An 18,094-nucleotide genomic window follows, 5' to 3' on the forward strand; every position below is an offset into this window, starting at 1 on the left:
ACTACAGCAGTAAACAATGAAGTCAACCATAACAAGAGAATGTCTGAAAGTTGTACCATTTGAAAGCCCATTTCATTATTTCTTATAGCGGTTAATAAGAAAACACATGCAGTTTAGAGCACAGCGTTCTGACTGAGCGCACGCGCAGTAATGATCTGCCAGCCGACTGGGTTTTGATTGGCCGTCCGGCTGCTATTGGATACGTTTACCCAAATGCAGAGTGCGGAGAGCGAGACCCAGGCAATGAGTTTGACAGACGGCGACGAAGGTGAGAGGAGCGTACTGCACAGTTTTATTGTAATACGATATGGAACACGTAAACTTAAAAGAAAAAAATCGGTGCGTACATTTGCACCTTCTTAACTTTCACTTCAATAGTTTCTGAATTAACATTTAATATCTCATGTTCACTGCTTTAATATATGTGTGAATCAATCTCGTGTTTTAGCTGTACTGGCACCTCTCTATACGAAGACTAGGTTAACTGTATGCCTGTGCTCAAATATAAAAAGAACAGATCGCGCTTTGTATTATACCTTACATGTTTTAGGTATTATATGATGCAAGTAAAACAATATATCGTTTTGGTAGCTCTGTTTTTAGGAGCTTTAAATTGAATGTCTTTTTGCGGACGCTCAGCAAGCACTGTAGTAATAAAAGCATGAGCGTGCGTAAAGAATTTTCACAATGAACTCGGCTGTTGATCCCGACAGCAAAGAATGTAGATTTTGTAGCTCTAAATTGTAGCCAGAAATACAGGGGAACGGCAAATGAAATCATACCTTATTTGTGGAACCATATTAGTTGAATCTACGAAAGTCCAGAAGGTACCTGCTTAATGCTGACTCACTGTGTAAGATACGCGTTTAAATTATTAACTGCAAAATTCTCTCATCCATCTGCACTCTGGACAGAGAACCCTCCCTTAGATACTTCAAAGATGACGACTTACTAACTACATCAGGATACTAGCAGAAATTCAACAACAAACGAACTGCATCAACAGTCGCCACATTAGGAGTCATACCAAGTTACCCAGAGGTGTGTGGCAACCGCATACACTTGTGCTCCCATGTCACCTTTATGAAGTATGTTCATTCATTCATTTTCCAAATCTGGTTATTCTAAAAGGATAAAGCATATCCTGGCACCAATATATAAGAAACAGAAGTACACCCTGGACCACTGCTGGAGTGTGGTGATGAATTGTGTGCTGCTACTTCAGTCGGGCAAATTTTACAGGGCCACTGGCACAGAATTCAGTAGATTTAGTTTTAACCCAGTATAGGAACATTATATGTTGCATCTTATGTATACTTGTATGTACGGTATGTAATTACTAAGTTTTGTATTGTATCTTTGTCAACTGTTCAAAGGAGACAAGCGGATGAGAATTTGATTGTACTGAATACACATGAAAATAACGATGACTTGACTTGCTTTGCAGGGTACATCCAGTCACACACAATCACTTGTAAAGGAGCACTTTAAAGTTGCCTGCATGTGTATTAAGGATTGCTAGGGGTGGCAGTGGGGGATCAAGTACTAAAAGAAAAAGGTGAATGTCCACAGAAGAAGGAATTGGTTCAGGACTCTGATGCTGTGAGGCAGCATGCACCAGTTTGTGTGCCAACGTTCCACCCTAACCCACTATAGAAAATATTTGGATATAGCTGTAAGGTATTCATTTTATAAAAGAGATGAAGAGGACCCCTCACTGTCTACCACCCCAAAACTGTTCAAGAAGGCTTTTAGTGCATATACACAATGCATTCAGAAAGTACAGACCTACTCACTGCACACTTTATTGTGTTCAAAATTAAATTTTAAATGGATAAATTTGCAATTTTTGCCTTTCGGCGTACACTTAATTATCCTTAATGACACAAAGTAAAAACATACTTGCAGAAAGGTTTTCTAATTACTGAAAAAATTTTACATTCATGTAAGCATTCAGATCCTTAATTCAGCTCCTTGTAGAATCCCCTTTGGCAGTAATTACAGCCTTCTTTGTTAAGTCTCTAGAAGCTTTGCACACCTGGGTATGGAGAGTTTATCCCATTCTTCCTGGCAGATCCTTTCAAACTCTTTTAGATTAGATAGGTAGAGCCTGTAAACTGCCATGTTTCAGACTCTTCACATATTTTCTATGGGGTTTAAGTCTGGGCTTTGACTGGGCCACTCACGGACAGTCAGAGATGAGTTTAGATGCCACTCCTGCATTGTCCTGGCTCCATGCCTCTGGTTATTGTGCTTAAATGTGAACCATCGTCCCAGTCTGAGGTTGTGTGCTGTCTAGAGCAGGTTTTCTTCAAGGGCCTCCCTGTATTTGGCTGCATTTATCCTTTCCTCAGTTCTGACCATGCTTTGCCATAGGGATGGTATTTGACAGTTGATGAGTGGTGTCTGGTCTTTGTCGGACAATAGTGCCTGTTCACGTTTTGTCTCATTAGACCCGAGACCCTCTTTCCATGTGCTGTCCAAGTCCTTAAATGCATTTTGGCAAACTCTACAGATGTGCCTTATTGATAGAGTGCTGCTGAGATGGTGGTCCTTCAGACAGGTTCTCCCATCTCAGCAGGGGGCTTCTGAAGCTCTGTTAGAGTGACCATTGTGTTCTTGGTCACCTCCCTGGACAAGGCCCTTCATACCTAGATACTCGGTTTGACTGGACAGCCAACTGTAGGAAGAGTCCTGGTGGTTTCAATCTTCTTCCATTTCACAATTATTGAAGCCACTGTCCTTCAAGGAACACTCAAAGATTTAGGAATGGTTTTATACCCTTGCCCTGATCTATGTCCCACCACAATTTGATCACGGAGGTCTACAGAGAGATTCTTGGACTTCGTGGCTTGGATTTTGTCCATCCTGATATGCAATGTGAATTGTGTCACCTTTTATACACAGGTGTGTGCCTTTCGAGAAGATGTCCAATCAGTTCAGTTTTCCTGAGGTTGATTCCAATCACATCTCAAGGATAATTAAAGCAAACAGGATGTACCCAACCACACTTTGGAGTGCCATGGCAAAGGGTCTGAATACTTGTAGAAATGAGAGATTTCAGTTTTTGATTTTTAATAAATTTGGAAACCTTTCTGAAAACAAGTTTCACTTTGTCATTAGAAGCTACTGCGTGTATAATAATCAGGACAAATGGCAACATTATCCATTTAAAATTAAAGCTACAACAAAAGAGGTCCAGAAAGTGAAGAGGTCTGAATATTTCCTGAATCCATTATATATGGTTAAGCTTATTTTTTTTTTCCTTTTTACTTATTTGTATGTCATTCTATTCCACTTGTTATCAATGTACAATAAAAATCTTAAATTTAAACTCTTGGGAAGAATTGCCTTCTATTTCACAAGAACATACATTTATTACTATCCAGGAAATACTGTAACTGCAGTATTTTTTGCTAGAGCTTACTCATACTTCGAGGTTTATGAATTATATATAAAGGCTGAAGGAGGTGAGCTTTTGAAATGAATGCAAATATAGGCCAAGAGGCGATTCTGATAGAAATAAAATTATACAGGGAATTGGTAAAAACTCTTTCAAGTCCTTCTTGGAGGATGAGGTACACAACTAGAAGCTGACCAAGAGTAGATTTTAGATAAATATTAAACACCATTTCACATAAATAATTTCAACAATATGGGCCCACTGTTGTCCTCTACAATAGCATTTTGGATTCTGCTCTATCCGCTTTATATTCTGTATGCTGCAGTTGTTTCTGACTCTTGGTGACCAGATGGTGAATTGTTTTTCGCAGCTTCGTCTTCAGTGATGTTGTGTTTCAACTCCTAGAACTGTATTTCGGTATCATTCATGATGCACCTGCTGTGTCTTCCTTCACATTTTACCTTCCACTTTTTCTTGCTTCAGCACCTGCCTTAATTTCTGGCAGCATATCCAGTTCTGAAAAAACAAACTAACTATTGTCTTGGAGGATTTCATGACCGTTTCTGGGAGGAATGAAAATTTCAGCTTGGACTATAAGGTTTAGGGTGGCATCATTTTGCCTCTCTTTTTATATATGACAGTTAAATAATGAAAATTCTGTTCAGGTTTGACTATGAGAATTGAAATCAAAAGTAAGATGAGAAGCTCCATTTGGCATGTTGTAAACATTTTTCATTAGATTCACAGGTTTTACTTAATTGAGGTGAATTCAGCTTTTTCTCAACTTCCCCTTTATCTATAAAACAGTGAATTTGGGGAGAAAAAGGAAAATCTTGGAAGCTCATTATTATATTAAACTAGGGGGCTTTGCCCCCTCCCACCAGCGCTACACTCCATTGTGAAGAGGGGGTCTGAACCCACCCCAAGGAGACACGGTCATTCCTTCGAAACCCCTCTTAAACGGTGATACAATAGAAAACAAATACAGTTGTTTTTTTTACCTCCTCTTTGCTCGATCAGCTGCTGGCTTGCTGCTGTTGCCGTGGTGCGTGATCTGCATTTCGTGTGGCGTTTCGAACATTTAAAAGCCTGTACAGCAGCTGTTCTTTTGTCTCACTGCCTTGTCTCTCTTCTCCCCAAGACATCCTCAAACACTATTCAATCTCTTTTCGCTGTTCTGTTATTTCACCGAGTAATATTTTCCATTTGTTTGCACTAATGAGATTTTTTTTGAGACTTTCAAATTTTCCTACTTCTATTATCTCTAACCTACTCTGCATGCGTAGCGTGCCTTTTTCCAGCCCCGGGAGAGGTTAAATCTCTGCGCACAAAGTCTAGTCTCGCTTAAGAGCTGAGAGCACAGTAAGTGTGTCTGTCAAAAGCATTTCAACAACTGAGAGGTTAGATGACCGTGGTCTTGTTTGAAAATGGTTGTAGGTAGGGTGTGACTTGACAGTCTTGCGGGACGTGAAAGTATCTCTGTCTCTCTTCAAAAGATCACGTCTCATCCCAAGATTTTTTTTATAATAGAGATATGTAATCTAATCTCAAAGTAATTTGTTTTAGCATTGTGTATTCATTAATATCTTTATAAACCTACATGGACATGGGGAGGAAATCTCAAATGTACACAGACATTGACCAAATGGGGATCAAATCCGGGAAGTGTGAAGCAGCATTAACTGCTGTTAAGTACTGTATGTAACCATCTGTCCACCTCTGGGTGGCCCAAGGAGTCATTCATCTATCCATAAAACTGTTTTTAAGGTTGTAGATGGTGTTGACTCTGTTACGCATGCATGTCAGTGGGTCATCCTCCATACTCTTCTGAGATGTCGAGAGGGGGCACTACTGCTAACCTTATCCTCTTTTGTTCCCTCCATAGTGCTGAGAAGACGCCCAGTGAGGACAATTGACTCCTCCCCGTCTGATCCGTCCTCTACATATCCCGCGGTTCCCAGAAGGAGGTGTCACTCATTACGAGAACACAGCATGGGACGGAGCTCCTTCATTCAGTGATTATAACGGGCTTTGTCAGCCAAGAGAGGTTCCTGAGTCAAGGACCCTGACTTTCATTTGGTTTGGTGTCATTGAGCGCAGCTTTTGTTAATTCCTTTGTCTCAAATAAACAGTGACGACTGGGTTGGTGCATCAACATTTCAGCTTGTGGATCTGCAGTTTTTTCCATTAACCACAACTCATAAGTATATATTATGACATAACATTCTTAAACTCGCTTAAGTCAATTAAGGGTCATGGGAAGACCTTAAGGCACGGGTGCCCTCCAGGACCGCAGTGGCTGCAGATTTTCATTCTAACCATCTTCTTCATTAGTGACCAGTTTTTGCTGCTAATTAACTTCTTTTGCCTTAATTTTAATTAACTTGACTATGTCCCCTTTGTTGTTTCTTTTTTCCTTAATTAGCAGCCAAATAATAATGAGAAATAAAACAAGCAGCCACATGACCAGCTCGCCTGTGCCCATCATGCAGTATCTGAAAAAAAAGAAAGGTGAAGGTCTCAGTAAGGCTGATCTCTCAGGTCACCAAAACATTTTGACGGTGCTATGGCAGAATGAGAGCAGCAACAAGCCATGGAATTAAATAATGAGTGTAATTATCAGCAAGAATCGGCTTCTCATTAAGAAAGTGATTGGAGTGAAATTGATTGGAGTTTACAGCCCCAATTTATCTGGTCATCTCTTGGCTTGTTTCATGTCTCATGTCTGTTTGGCTGTCATTTAATGAAGAAAAGAATCGATTGAGAGAACTGAATCCTTAAAAACAGAGCTATTAAAATGAAGAGAAAAATAAGTTAATTAGCAGGGAAAACTGGTCACTGATTAGGAAAAGGGTTAGAATGAAAACCTTCAGCCACTGCGGCCCTCCAGGCCTGGAGTTTGACACCCCTGCCTTAAAGCATCTACATATAGCAACAGTTGATTCAAAGTAAGAAACAACCCTGGACTGAGCACTAATCCACTGCTTACAAGTTCTATCCAATGGCACCGATTCAGAATCTTTGGTTTTCAAGATTGGTGTATCAAGCCTAGACACTATCAAGAGGCGACATCGAGGGGCAAGATTCAAACTTGGCATGCTGGATCTGTGAGGCACTGTGCCACTTTGTCACCCAGTATCTTTATATATAAGATGCTACCGTGGCTGTCCATTTTTAAATCACCTGTAGCTCGCAAACCGTTTGAACTATTGACCTGAAATTTGGTACACATATACTACGTGACGTCTATTATCTGCTTTCGGGGTGATGATTGACCTCCAAGATTTATTCCTCTTTTTATTTTTATTTTATTTTATTGTAGAATCCACTCTCGACAACGCGCAGTGGAGTGGCTGTGTGGCGCATGCATACGGGCGCCGTTCTCATCCCTACCACCTTCGCCATCACTTCCCCTACCTCTTCATATCTTAAGTCTTCCATTTGCCTCAAGAATGATTTAAGTGCCAGCTTAAGTGAAAAATTAAAGAAAACGTACTAAGTAATTGCAACACAAACTCTGACTTAATCAGTTTTAACATGAAAAGATGCCGACGAAAGAAGAGAAGAAGCAGGCCGCTAGGGTGGAGAAAAGAAGAGCTGCTCAGAAAGCAGCAAGAGCATCAACCTCTGAGCAAATGAATGCTCAGTCTACAGAGAAGGAGGATGAAAACTATAAACCAAGTGTATTCATTGCACGTTATCGTGCAGTACGGCGTTACTGATATTTGATAATATAAGATTCTCCAAACACATTTGAATCCAGTTTAGGGGCACTGTGGGCTGCAGCCAGTCCTAGCAGCACCAGCCAGGATAAGGTCCATTCATGAACACACTGACACTTGAACAGGGCCCATTTAGAATCGACGAATAACTGATCCTGCATGTGTTTGGGGACGTGGGAAGAAAACGTACGCAGACTCCCATGACATTAAAGAGACACAAGCTTCAAAGCCAGAATGCTGCATTTGCATTGTGTCACTCGGTGTATTCTATTGTTTGCTGAAAATATTTCTATTGGGTGTGTCATTTCTGTGCTTAGTGTCATTATAGTCTTAAGCCAAATTTTATTTTTTTCAGCATAGAATGTTACTTAAATCTTTGGTACATAGCTAGGTATTTTGTATATCCTAATAAAAACACAATTCACACTTATTAGAGATATTCATAAATTGATGTAAATATCTGGGCAGTGCTCATTATCCTATGTTTTATGTATGTAAAATGTATAAAATTTAACATTCAACCAAATGCAGAACTGTATCACAAGATGGATTACTACACCTCTGTTTCCTTTGTAATAACAGTTAATATTTTTAAAACCACAAATTCCTCTCCCTACTCTCCGAAAATATTCTAAAAAGACTGAACACCTCTCTAGGATATTACTAAATTACAAAAAATAATAATGTTAAGAATCCCATCTAATGGAAAAAAAAAAAAAAAGAATAGAAGGCTACAAGACCAGTTACTGGTAAAGCTGTGACGACTTTAGAAAATAATAAGATCATGATACTTTGATTTATCTGCAAGGCCTGCACTTTTTTCCAGGATGGATTCTTGCTTTGTTCAGTTTGTCTCCCAGTGTCCCTTGACACATTAAGAAATAAAATAAAAGAATAAAAGAAGATGGCTAGTTTTTTAATTTTAATTATGTGCCTTGTATAGTAGACCTGTATGATAGGACACTGAATACATACAGTAAACACCTCATAGCTTTTTCTTACCCCTATCCTAAGTTTAATTAGCAGCTCTAATAGTATAAAAAACTAAATAGAGCCTTGAGGTTAAAAAGTCACTCCTCAGGGTCCCACTACTAACACTTATGTTCTTGGTTTTATATGTTTCTTTTTTGTTTTTTTTAAGTACCTAAATTGGAATATACTTTAGGTATTTTAGATACTCTTTTTATTTCAAGTTTGTTTTTTAGCTGAATTTGAAGTCCAAAATGAAAGATTAGTTTATAGTATAATATGATCTGTTTTTAAAGTGTAATCTTAATATTGATTTTAACGCAGACTTTAAAACAGTTCTTTAATATTTCTTTTTAAATATTATTATTAGAACTTTTGTAGTATTTATGGATATACTTAATTATTTAGTGACAGAATGGAGATTGGTGCAGACATCTTAAAAAAGATCTTATTTTAGGAGTTAGTGTTGGATTAACTCTTCAACCCTAACCTTATAGCATTTTGATCAGGTGAGATTCTCCTGTGTCTGGACCTCCAGAGCATCACTCCATCGAGGAGGTTGTTGCTTTACATTTTGCACCGTGGTTAAGATTGGGGTTGTGGGAGAAGTTATCGGAGTCAAGTCATGTAAACCTTATGACAAAAATGTGCAAATCAATTGGCTGTCCAGCAGAAATCCTAAATCTGAAAACCTTCCCAATATATCAACCCTCCAATCATGTGCCCCTCACACGGTGTGTGATCTGCATATAGGAAGGGGCGACTCTGCTTGCAAGACTTCCTGTTTTTGAAGGCAACTCTCGGCGTTCCTCCTATTCTTGACTCCTCCTCCTCCTCCTCTAGTGTCTCTATCTCGCTTGCCCAGCACTTCCTCTGTCAAATGTACCACTATAGGCAAACTAACCAATCAGGTTGCTCAGAGGGCCCAGACCCACCCATGCACGCACAGAGTAGTGTTTTGTTATATAGTACAAGATCATTTATGCACAATAAATTGTAGCATTGTAGGACGGTATCATTAGCAACATTATTAATTGCTACATTGTCCTAATTATACAATGGTTTACACCCAAGTAAAGCAGACTTTTTTTTATTTCTAACTAAGAGCGCCTGTTCAACATAACTCTACAAACATAAACTATCCTTAAATGTCAAATATGCTCCTCCCCAGCTGCAAGCAAAAACCTACCCAGCAGGATGGGATGCCAGTTTCACACAGTGACCCCCAAACACATTCACGCACTCATGTCGGGACAATTCACATGACCTGTTCATCCAAAACACGTATTTTAGGGATGTGGCAGGAAATTAGAAGAGAAAAACACAAGCAGGCACTGCCAGCGCATAAAAACTCCAAACAGATGAGGGGCAGGTCGACTGTGCCGGCCGGCTCACTTTAAATTAGTAGATACAATATCTCCAAATTAAAGATAAGTATAATTATTGTCATACAACATTGATTATAAATAATCTGTATCTTCAAACTGTTGTTTTTTACGTAAAGCATTTATTAATTTCAAAACTGACTGTTGCTAGAATTCTAAATGTAAAAACAAATCACTTGCAGGATCGGTATTGTGACCAATGCATTACCAAACAAACGGGCCTTTGCTAATTTTATTTTAATCAAATCTAAATTTAAAAAATATACATTTCAAGTGAAGTCTGTTTCTCACCATCTCCGTATCTGGCTCTTCAGTGTTACTTGGAGGAATTTATTATGAAAATTTGTAACAATAAATGCATGCGGACTCCGTTGTGAAAACTATAATAAACGTTTCTTCAAGTTTGAATAGTATGATTCCGCTTTAAGCGAAAGAATCACGACACATTCTAAATGCATTCGTATTAAGCCATTGTTCGTTCTGCGTTATTTTAAAATATACATAACACAATGTTAAGTTCGCCACCGTTTCTCCATACTATTTCCACAAAACACTACAACAACCAGAATTCCTTGCGCCCGACAGCTTTTGTGTGATTGGCTTCCACGAGCGATCTTGTAGGGATCCGTGCATGTGAGTTTAGTTCTGGGAGGAAGCTTTTCTCGGTATCTACTCTAATCAGAAAAAGAGGTTAGTGCACATTTCATTTTCTTTTAAAACACACAGAAAAGGAAAACTTTGTGTTATGTATTTGTTTCTCTTGATGTATAATATGTATTATTAATTATGACGGTTAAAATGTGTTTATTTAATTTTATTATATTTTAAACGTCTACACTGTCGTATGCTATGGACTAACCCGTGCTGCTATTTTTCTATGTGGAATGAAATACTAAAGAGTGGTAGAAAAAAAGGACCCAAAATATTTGTATACATACCTGGAAAGATATGTTCAGTCATATTGTTATCATACATATTGCTACACATGTAGTTCTTAAATTATAAATACACTTGGAGCAGTATACATTTTAATATGCAGTATTTATGACGTATCTAAGATAACGCATTTAGGTAGGGCGCAAAGTAATCATTTCTTTCATTGTTTGTATTTGCAAAGTAGTATTCATCTAGACAGCTGACCATTTCGAGACAATGTACAAAATTAATTCTGCATTTTTCTAAACCTTACTTTCCGAGCAAAACCATAGTTTTAGTTTCATTTTTAAACTTAATTAACAACTAAAACATGAAACAAAATACAGTAATATAGAAGATCTCTTGCCAGGCAATGTAACGTTTTACTTGTCGACTGTATTAACAAAATTTTAAACAGCTGATCTTTCTATATGAGTTAGAATAAAACTGAAAATTGAATGCATTTCATCTAGAGAAGCAGCAAAAGTTGGATATCACTAATGCCCCGTCGTCGCGTTCTTGCATTTTGGTCTTACGTTGCTGTGAGAAGTTCATCTTTCGCTGTAAGGTCCATTCAAGTGCCGAAGTGAACTAGCAAAAAGCTGCGTTGTTGGGTAGCACAGTACAAATCCGCCAGACCCGGAGACAAGCTGGGTGCCTCCAAAGGGATTTCGTTTGGTGGTTAATTGCTCGAATGTACTTAGTTTTGAATTTAAAAAAGTTAGTGTTGTTAAGTGATTTTTGTATCCTATACATTTTGTTTAATATTTTCAGATATCAACACACGAGAAAAAAAACAATACACAGTACACTTATATACGTGCATTATCATAATCTGTATGGATAGATATGCAGACGAATAGATATATTTGTGTATTTTTATATATCAATGTTTTTTTGTGATATATGTGTAAAATGTGTTGTGTGTGTGTGTGTGTGTGTATATATATATATATATATATATATATATATATATATATATATTTCACATACACACAAGTATCTTTGCCAGTCATTCACATTTAAAATATTAAAAATGTAAAGGTTCTTACCAGGCAGAAAAATATATATGGTTAAAGTAAAATTGTGTTGCCGTGTCTCTATTCTGAATTTTATTTTAGCATTGAAATTGACCTTCCCTTTTTTCTGATTGTAGGAAAATGACACAACATTTCACCAATGCTTGTATACTTAATATATTTATATAGATATATGTATATATAGTACATCTATATGTATATGTGTGTATATATTTTTGTTCCATATATATTCAGATATGTTATATGTATATATATATATATATATTATGTAAGTATAGAACATAAAAAATAAACCCAGTTCACATACAATATGCAGCATATGTATGATATGCATAAGCTAATGTGCACTTGTTTTGTACACGCAATCTTTTACAGGGCTGGATAGAACAGAGCAAATAGTCATGTTAGAAATCTGTGTGTACTGTATATCAGTTTACTATGAAGTTGCATGTAGGTATGGTGTGTGCCAAAGCATACTGCTGGCAGCAGCTAAAGGTTTGGGAGATCAGGGAAGTAGCTCTCATACTGTCAGAAAAGAGTTTAAGGTGTTTCCTGAAAATTGTGTATAGAATGTGGTGTTGGGTGCAGTTTGGGGGTGGTTGGTCATTAGTTTTCCATCTAGGAAGATGACATCCTGACTGTGGAAACAAATAATTGACAACCCTGGAAGCATTAGTAATGCCTTGATGTATTCCCTTTGCTTTAGTCCCTGTAGCTACATCTAAATTATAGTACAAACTAGCTTTGCTTCCCGTCTAACACAGTGAAATCAAATTAATCAACGTAGGCCTCAGCATTACTGTTTGCAGTGCACCATTTATTGGAATGTATTTTGTAATGAATGAAGTAATAAAGTGCTTTGCATTTGTCATTGTGACAGCAGGTACATCACAAACATGTAGTAATAAAATGCATTACTAAAAATGTTTTTTGCTGCGCCATGTGTTGAAAAGACAAATGCAGTGTATTTTATTACTACAAATTTTTGTGCGGCAACATCTGTTGGGATGATAGAGACATATGAGCTGAACAGACACAGAGACACACGGGCACTTGTCCTTTTATTAAATTGAATATGGATGTACGTATGTACAATGTCTGTGAAGTGTATTTACCCCCTTGAAAGTTTTCTCATTTTATCACTGTATAACATTAAATTACAGTGAATTTCTTTTTTTTTGACATTGATCAATTGAAAAAGACTCATAATGCCTAAGTGAAAACAGATCTCTGCAAAGGAGTTTAAAGCAATTACAAATATAAAATGCAAAATAATTGATCACATAAGTGTTCACCCCCTTCAAGTCAGCATCTAGTTGATGCACCTTTGCCAGCAATTCCAGTCTGGTGTCTGTGTACACAGGTCTCTCTCTCTCTCTCTCTGTCTGTCTGTCTGTCTCACTCTCTCTCTCTCTCTCTCTCTCTGTCTTTCTTTCTCTCTCTGTCTTTCTCTCTCTCTCTGTCTGTCTGTCTTACTCTCTCTCTCTGTCTGTCTTTCTCTACCAGTTTAGCACATTTTGATCCTATAATGATTCCTCATTCTTCTTTGTAGAACTGTTCAAGCTTTTGTCAGGTTGCATGAGGACTGTGAGTGAACAGCCTTTATCAAGTCCAGTTTCTCAGTTGGACCGAGATTTGGACTTTGACTCAGCCATTCCAGGACATTAACATTGTTTTGTTTTAACTTTGACTTTAAGGTTGTGGATGTTGTCTTGCTGGAAAACAAATCTTCTCCCAAGGCAAGGGTTTCTTGTAGACTGCTTCATGTTTTTCTCCAGGAGTTTCCTGTATTTTGCTGTATTCATTTTACCCTCTACCATCACAAGCCTTCCAGGGCCTGCTGCAAAAAAGCATCCCCATAGTATGACACCACCATGCTTCATATTGGGAATGGTTCAGTTTTGCAGTGTTTGGCTTATGTCAAACATGGGGTGTTGTACAATAGTCAAAAGACTCAAATTTAAGTTCTTGTATTATTATTTATTAATTATTGTATTCTGTCGAGTTAGGCATTTCCTGCAGATCTTTGAGTCATCTAATGCAGCATTTTGGTTTGAATATGTATCAACCAAGTTTGCTTCATGCGTTATTAGAGGATGATCCAAATTTCTTTTTACAATTCTGCAAAGTTTCTGAATGAAGAAAGACAAGGCAAGTGGCATCATTGATAAAATTACATGGCCTGATGAAGCTCAGTTTAACCTTTCAGGTACTATAAAGCAGCATAACTTTGTCTACTATTCAACAGAAAATCCTCATTCAATGACGGAATAACAGTTGAATCAGCTGGAGATTACAGTTTGGCTGGGTCTTTTGTTTTGTTTTACCACAGTTACAGAGACAGATAATGATGAATTCTTCTTTCAGCAAGACAGAGCTCCTCCACATTATGCCTTAACAGTATGTGAGTTTCCTGATGAACAGTTATCCAACAGGTGGATAGGTCGATGAGGGCCAGTGGAATGGCCAGCACGATCACCAGACGTCACCCCAATGGGCTTCTTCTTTTGTGGTGGTGTCAACGATAAAGCCTTTTCATGAAAGCCATGTACTGTGGATGATATGATTGTCTGCATAAAACAAGCATGTCAGAAAATTGATGACAACAAAGAACTCTGTGCCAAAGTGTGCTTGAGTGTGTCAAGTAGACTATAAAAATGTGTAAATAATGAAAGCTGACAATTTGAGCACTTTGAGATTGTACCTAAGTGTACAGTACCATTGTAACATTCTTTTGAGTTAATGAAGTTAATAAAAGTATTGTAATAATCATTAACATGTCTTTTTCCAACCTACTTTTGCCCAGCCTTGTGTATACTGTATGGATATATATAGATACAGATATAGTATATATATATATAGATAGATATATATATATATATATACACACACACACACAGTATATAATATGTAAATACTGCATTCTACATTCAATGTATGTATTTTGAGTCTAAATATTAAAATGTAGATGTATTCTTTATTACATCTTGATATTTAGCTGTGTGCTACTTTTTCTAGAAGGTGTGAATTGTGTACTTCACTTGCTACTCTACGTTACTGGTGACATTTGTACTGCATTTATTTGGCGAATGCTTTTAACCAGGGCGACTTTTGAGACACAATCATTTGCATTTCTTTTGCTTTTCCAATTGGAGCACAGGGACTTGGTTCTGCTCACACACTGTCAGTTGTGGGCTCTGAAGCCAAAACCCCCAGGTTTGAAGTTGAAAGCCTTACCCTCTTTATAATACTGCTTGCCTTTATACTTGGAGACAGTAGAGTCTTCCTGTTTAATGCTAATTATAGTTTTGTCAAAGCATGTGCACAGCACTGCATACCATGTTACCAGACTGGCTAAGTATAGTGTAACCTATTAGCTTTTCACACTTTTGATGCAATTTCTGCAAAGATAACATATTTCCTTTAGTTTCAAGGGGCAATCTGCCGTGTTGCTTGTTAGAATGAAAATGAAAAATGTTTTTTGTTTTTTTTGTATCAGTGTGCTGCTGCTGGATTATGTGAATTTCCCCTTGGGATTAATAAAGTATCTATCTATCTATCTATCTATCTATCTATCTATCTATCTATCTATCTATCTATCTATCTATCTATCTATCTATCTATCTATCTATCTATCTAGAATGTACAAATGTTCATGTAGATATGTGTATTCAACCTTTCACTTGCTGAATGTGCTTAAACTAAATCCTATTTGTAAAGAGTAACCTTTTTATATTGTTTTTCTGCAAACATAATTGTGACTTTTTAGCATATAAATATACTTTACCATCTGCTAGCCCTGAACATTGCCCAGCTTGTTTTTTTCTGCTCAGAGTCATCATTCTTGCACATTTGGTTATCCTGAGTGACAAGAATGCTGGTTGCCATGGGAAAGAAGGCTCTAAGCATCATGCTTAACCCTGTTTCTAGAACAGTACTCGAGTACTAATGGAAAATGCTTATTTCCATACCAGCTCATTTTACTTTACACAATTCAAAAAGTCTGTTTCATGCAGATGTAATTTTCAGCCTTCATCCAAAAAGCTAGAAATTTAAGGTTGTTAATTTAATTAAATATGCATTATCAGCACCGAACATGTTAACATATGTTGTGTTTTTGGGGGAAAAAAAACCCAAACTTTTTTTCAACTATTGCAGCTTAAGACAATAATTTAAACAAAGTACCCCATATAGACTGTTTTAAAAAGATAAAAATAATATCTGACAACTGCTTTGTAATGCAGATAGTGGAATATTCAAAAAAGGACGAAGCTACAATATAATAGAAACAGCAAGTTAAAATTTTTTTTTGTGTTTTATAACACATACTGTACACAGATAAGGAGGCAGTCAACTGTTTGTGCTACTGACAACTTTTACATTTTCTATTTAAATACTGTAATCGAATTGTATGTGTTTAAAAGAAATATAGTGTTAAAATGCTAATGAGTAAGGATTTATTAGATTGCAAACTAATCTAATTTAATTTTTAATTTTCTTGTGGATGACAGTGTGCTTTGATTGATTCAGCTTTTTGAAGGCTTAGGTATTATCTTTGAAATGACTTGCTGTTGGACTGCTCCTTGAATTTTAATTATTGTTTTTCACACAGTTAGTGTATCTATAATATTTTTATCCCAAAGTCACATCAGTTACAACTGCATGGTTTTGTGTTCTGTTCTATAAATATATTTTTGGCAGAGGTCTAGTCTATACTCATTTCAAAATGTCCACCTTAATCCTTTTCAGGTAAATTGCTTTTTGTATATGTGCCTTTCTTAGACAGCTTTACAAAATCATTTAAAGTTACTGTTAAGGTTTGATTTTTCTATTACGACTTCTCATTGTCAGCTGTTTTGGAGTCTGTCACTCATAACACGACACATTTAGTGATCAATAGTGAGCCTTATCTCAAGTCCTTTGCATTAATTATTTGCATTAGTCAGTTCTCATTCAGCGGTTTGGAAGTAATGTGAACGAAAAAACAATTAAACAAAAAAAAAGGCACAACTTCTATGGTGTGTATACTATGTAAAAATATGTAAAATTGTTTAGATCATACACTCCAGTGTGGTTGTTCTGTACAGTACTTCACTGTAGACTATACAAGTATTTGAATAATGGCATGATTAATTTAGAAACAGAAGCTGCCCATATGAGATTGTAAAAAATTGTTTTGTTCTTAGGTTTTATAATACAAAACATTATATTTTCTGAAAAAATAATGATTCTGGGAAGATAATTTAAAATTAAATCATCCATCCCATCTATGTTATCAACTGAGAGATATGTATGTTTTTTTTAAAGGCACTCAATGGCTTCTAGACTACCCAGAAAATTTTAAAGAGCGATGATTTTAATGAAACACTCATTCAAGAATAAGAGTTTCAGATTTATGCCATCAAATGAAACATTTGTTTGTGAACTTCAGACAACTGGTAAGGACTCAAGATTTCAACAGGTGAATAATAAATATATTTAAAAATATTAATTGTTAATGTTATAGAGTCAAATAATGTATTTGCATTTGAACAGTGTTTTTTTTTCTCAGCTGCCATATTTACAGAAATGCATAGATAGTGCATAAGTGTTTAGTATTGATTTTATTAAGCCACAAATGTGAACTAGACTTCAACCTTTTCATTTGATTTAAAATTATGGGCAAATTTGTCGGCAAATTTTACAGTATTCTTTGCAGTGAAACTTGGTTGAAAGTATTTGTGCATGAATACCTGAATGTTTAAGATTTATAAATAAGAAAATTGTCCTAGGTAATAACTGTCACTTTGTTTGGCCACTGTTTTTGTAATTGGTTTTAATTCTGAGTTTCTGGGTTTTACTTATTTGGCTGATGCCTTTTGTCCAAGGTGACTTACAACATTTATGATACAATTGGTTACATTTTTTTTTTTGGTTTTCCAGTTAAAGCACAGGTAGGTCAAGTGACTTGCTCATGGTCACACAGTGGCAGTAGCGGGATCTGAACTCGCAACCTCCGAGTTGGAAGTTCATAGCCTTACCTAACTACACTACACTGCCTATAGTACATCACATTAGGAGTTTGTTATCTTGACTGTCCATTCAAATTTCCAACGGGTCAGTAATTGTAACATGGGTAATGAAAACATCCATCCATCCATCCATTATCCAACCTGCTACATCATAACTACAGGGTTACGGGTGTCTGCTGGAGCCAATAGTAATGAAAACATTGTCATTTAAAATAATTTACTTCTGGTTTTTAAACTTCATACAGTCTTAAAACATTGTTTATCATCGTAAATAGTCTTCTATTTTTTACAGTTGCAAGAAAAATGAATTACTATTATAAAAAAATGGTCTGATCTTTACCAGTATTCACAATAATAGACAAACACAGTCTGTTTAAATTAATAAACCATGAACAATCGTGTTTCTTTTTTGTCAGTAATGAACACATTGTGTAAATGTTTACAGTCTAGGTTGAAAAAAAGTATCCTGGGTGTCCCAAGTGGTGGCAGATTTTTTTTTTTTTCTGTGGCTAGTAATCAATTACTGCTACTTATTAAACATACTTTTTTTCCTTTACCTTTACTTGACCTTTTAAGATTTAGAACCCTTTTTTTTACTTACGCAGGAATTAAAAAATAATGAATTGCAAATTGTGCCAACAGTTTTGAA

General features: G+C 36.5%; 1 protein-coding gene and 1 long non-coding RNA gene across 3 annotated transcripts in view; both read left to right on the top strand.

Annotated features, from left to right (window-relative positions):
• The first annotated feature begins 253 nt into the window (after positions 1 to 253).
• LOC120515013 lies at positions 254 to 5,560 on the top strand. Its single transcript, XR_005630564.1, has 2 exons — positions 254 to 339; positions 5,289 to 5,560. It is a non-coding gene; the product is annotated as an uncharacterized LOC120515013 (long non-coding RNA).
• Positions 5,561 to 10,087: 4,527 nt separating this feature from the next.
• Positions 10,088 to 18,094, top strand: part of samd13 (sterile alpha motif domain containing 13) — a 74,389-nt gene continuing 66,382 nt past the window's right edge. The window contains exons 1-2 of one of the 2 annotated variants that reach the window (XM_039736146.1): positions 10,088 to 10,169; positions 16,742 to 16,895. In XM_039736146.1, the coding sequence (XP_039592080.1) occupies positions 16,785 to 16,895 (111 nt within the window). In that variant the 5' untranslated portion in view covers positions 10,088 to 10,169; positions 16,742 to 16,784. The remainder of the gene's footprint in view (positions 10,170 to 16,741; positions 16,896 to 18,094) is intronic. The other variant, XM_039736148.1, reaches the window with a different exon arrangement.

Source organism: Polypterus senegalus, chromosome 14 (genome assembly GCF_016835505.1).
Source record: "Polypterus senegalus isolate Bchr_013 chromosome 14, ASM1683550v1, whole genome shotgun sequence".
In the NCBI taxonomy this organism is placed as follows: Eukaryota; Metazoa; Chordata; class Cladistia; order Polypteriformes; family Polypteridae; genus Polypterus; species Polypterus senegalus.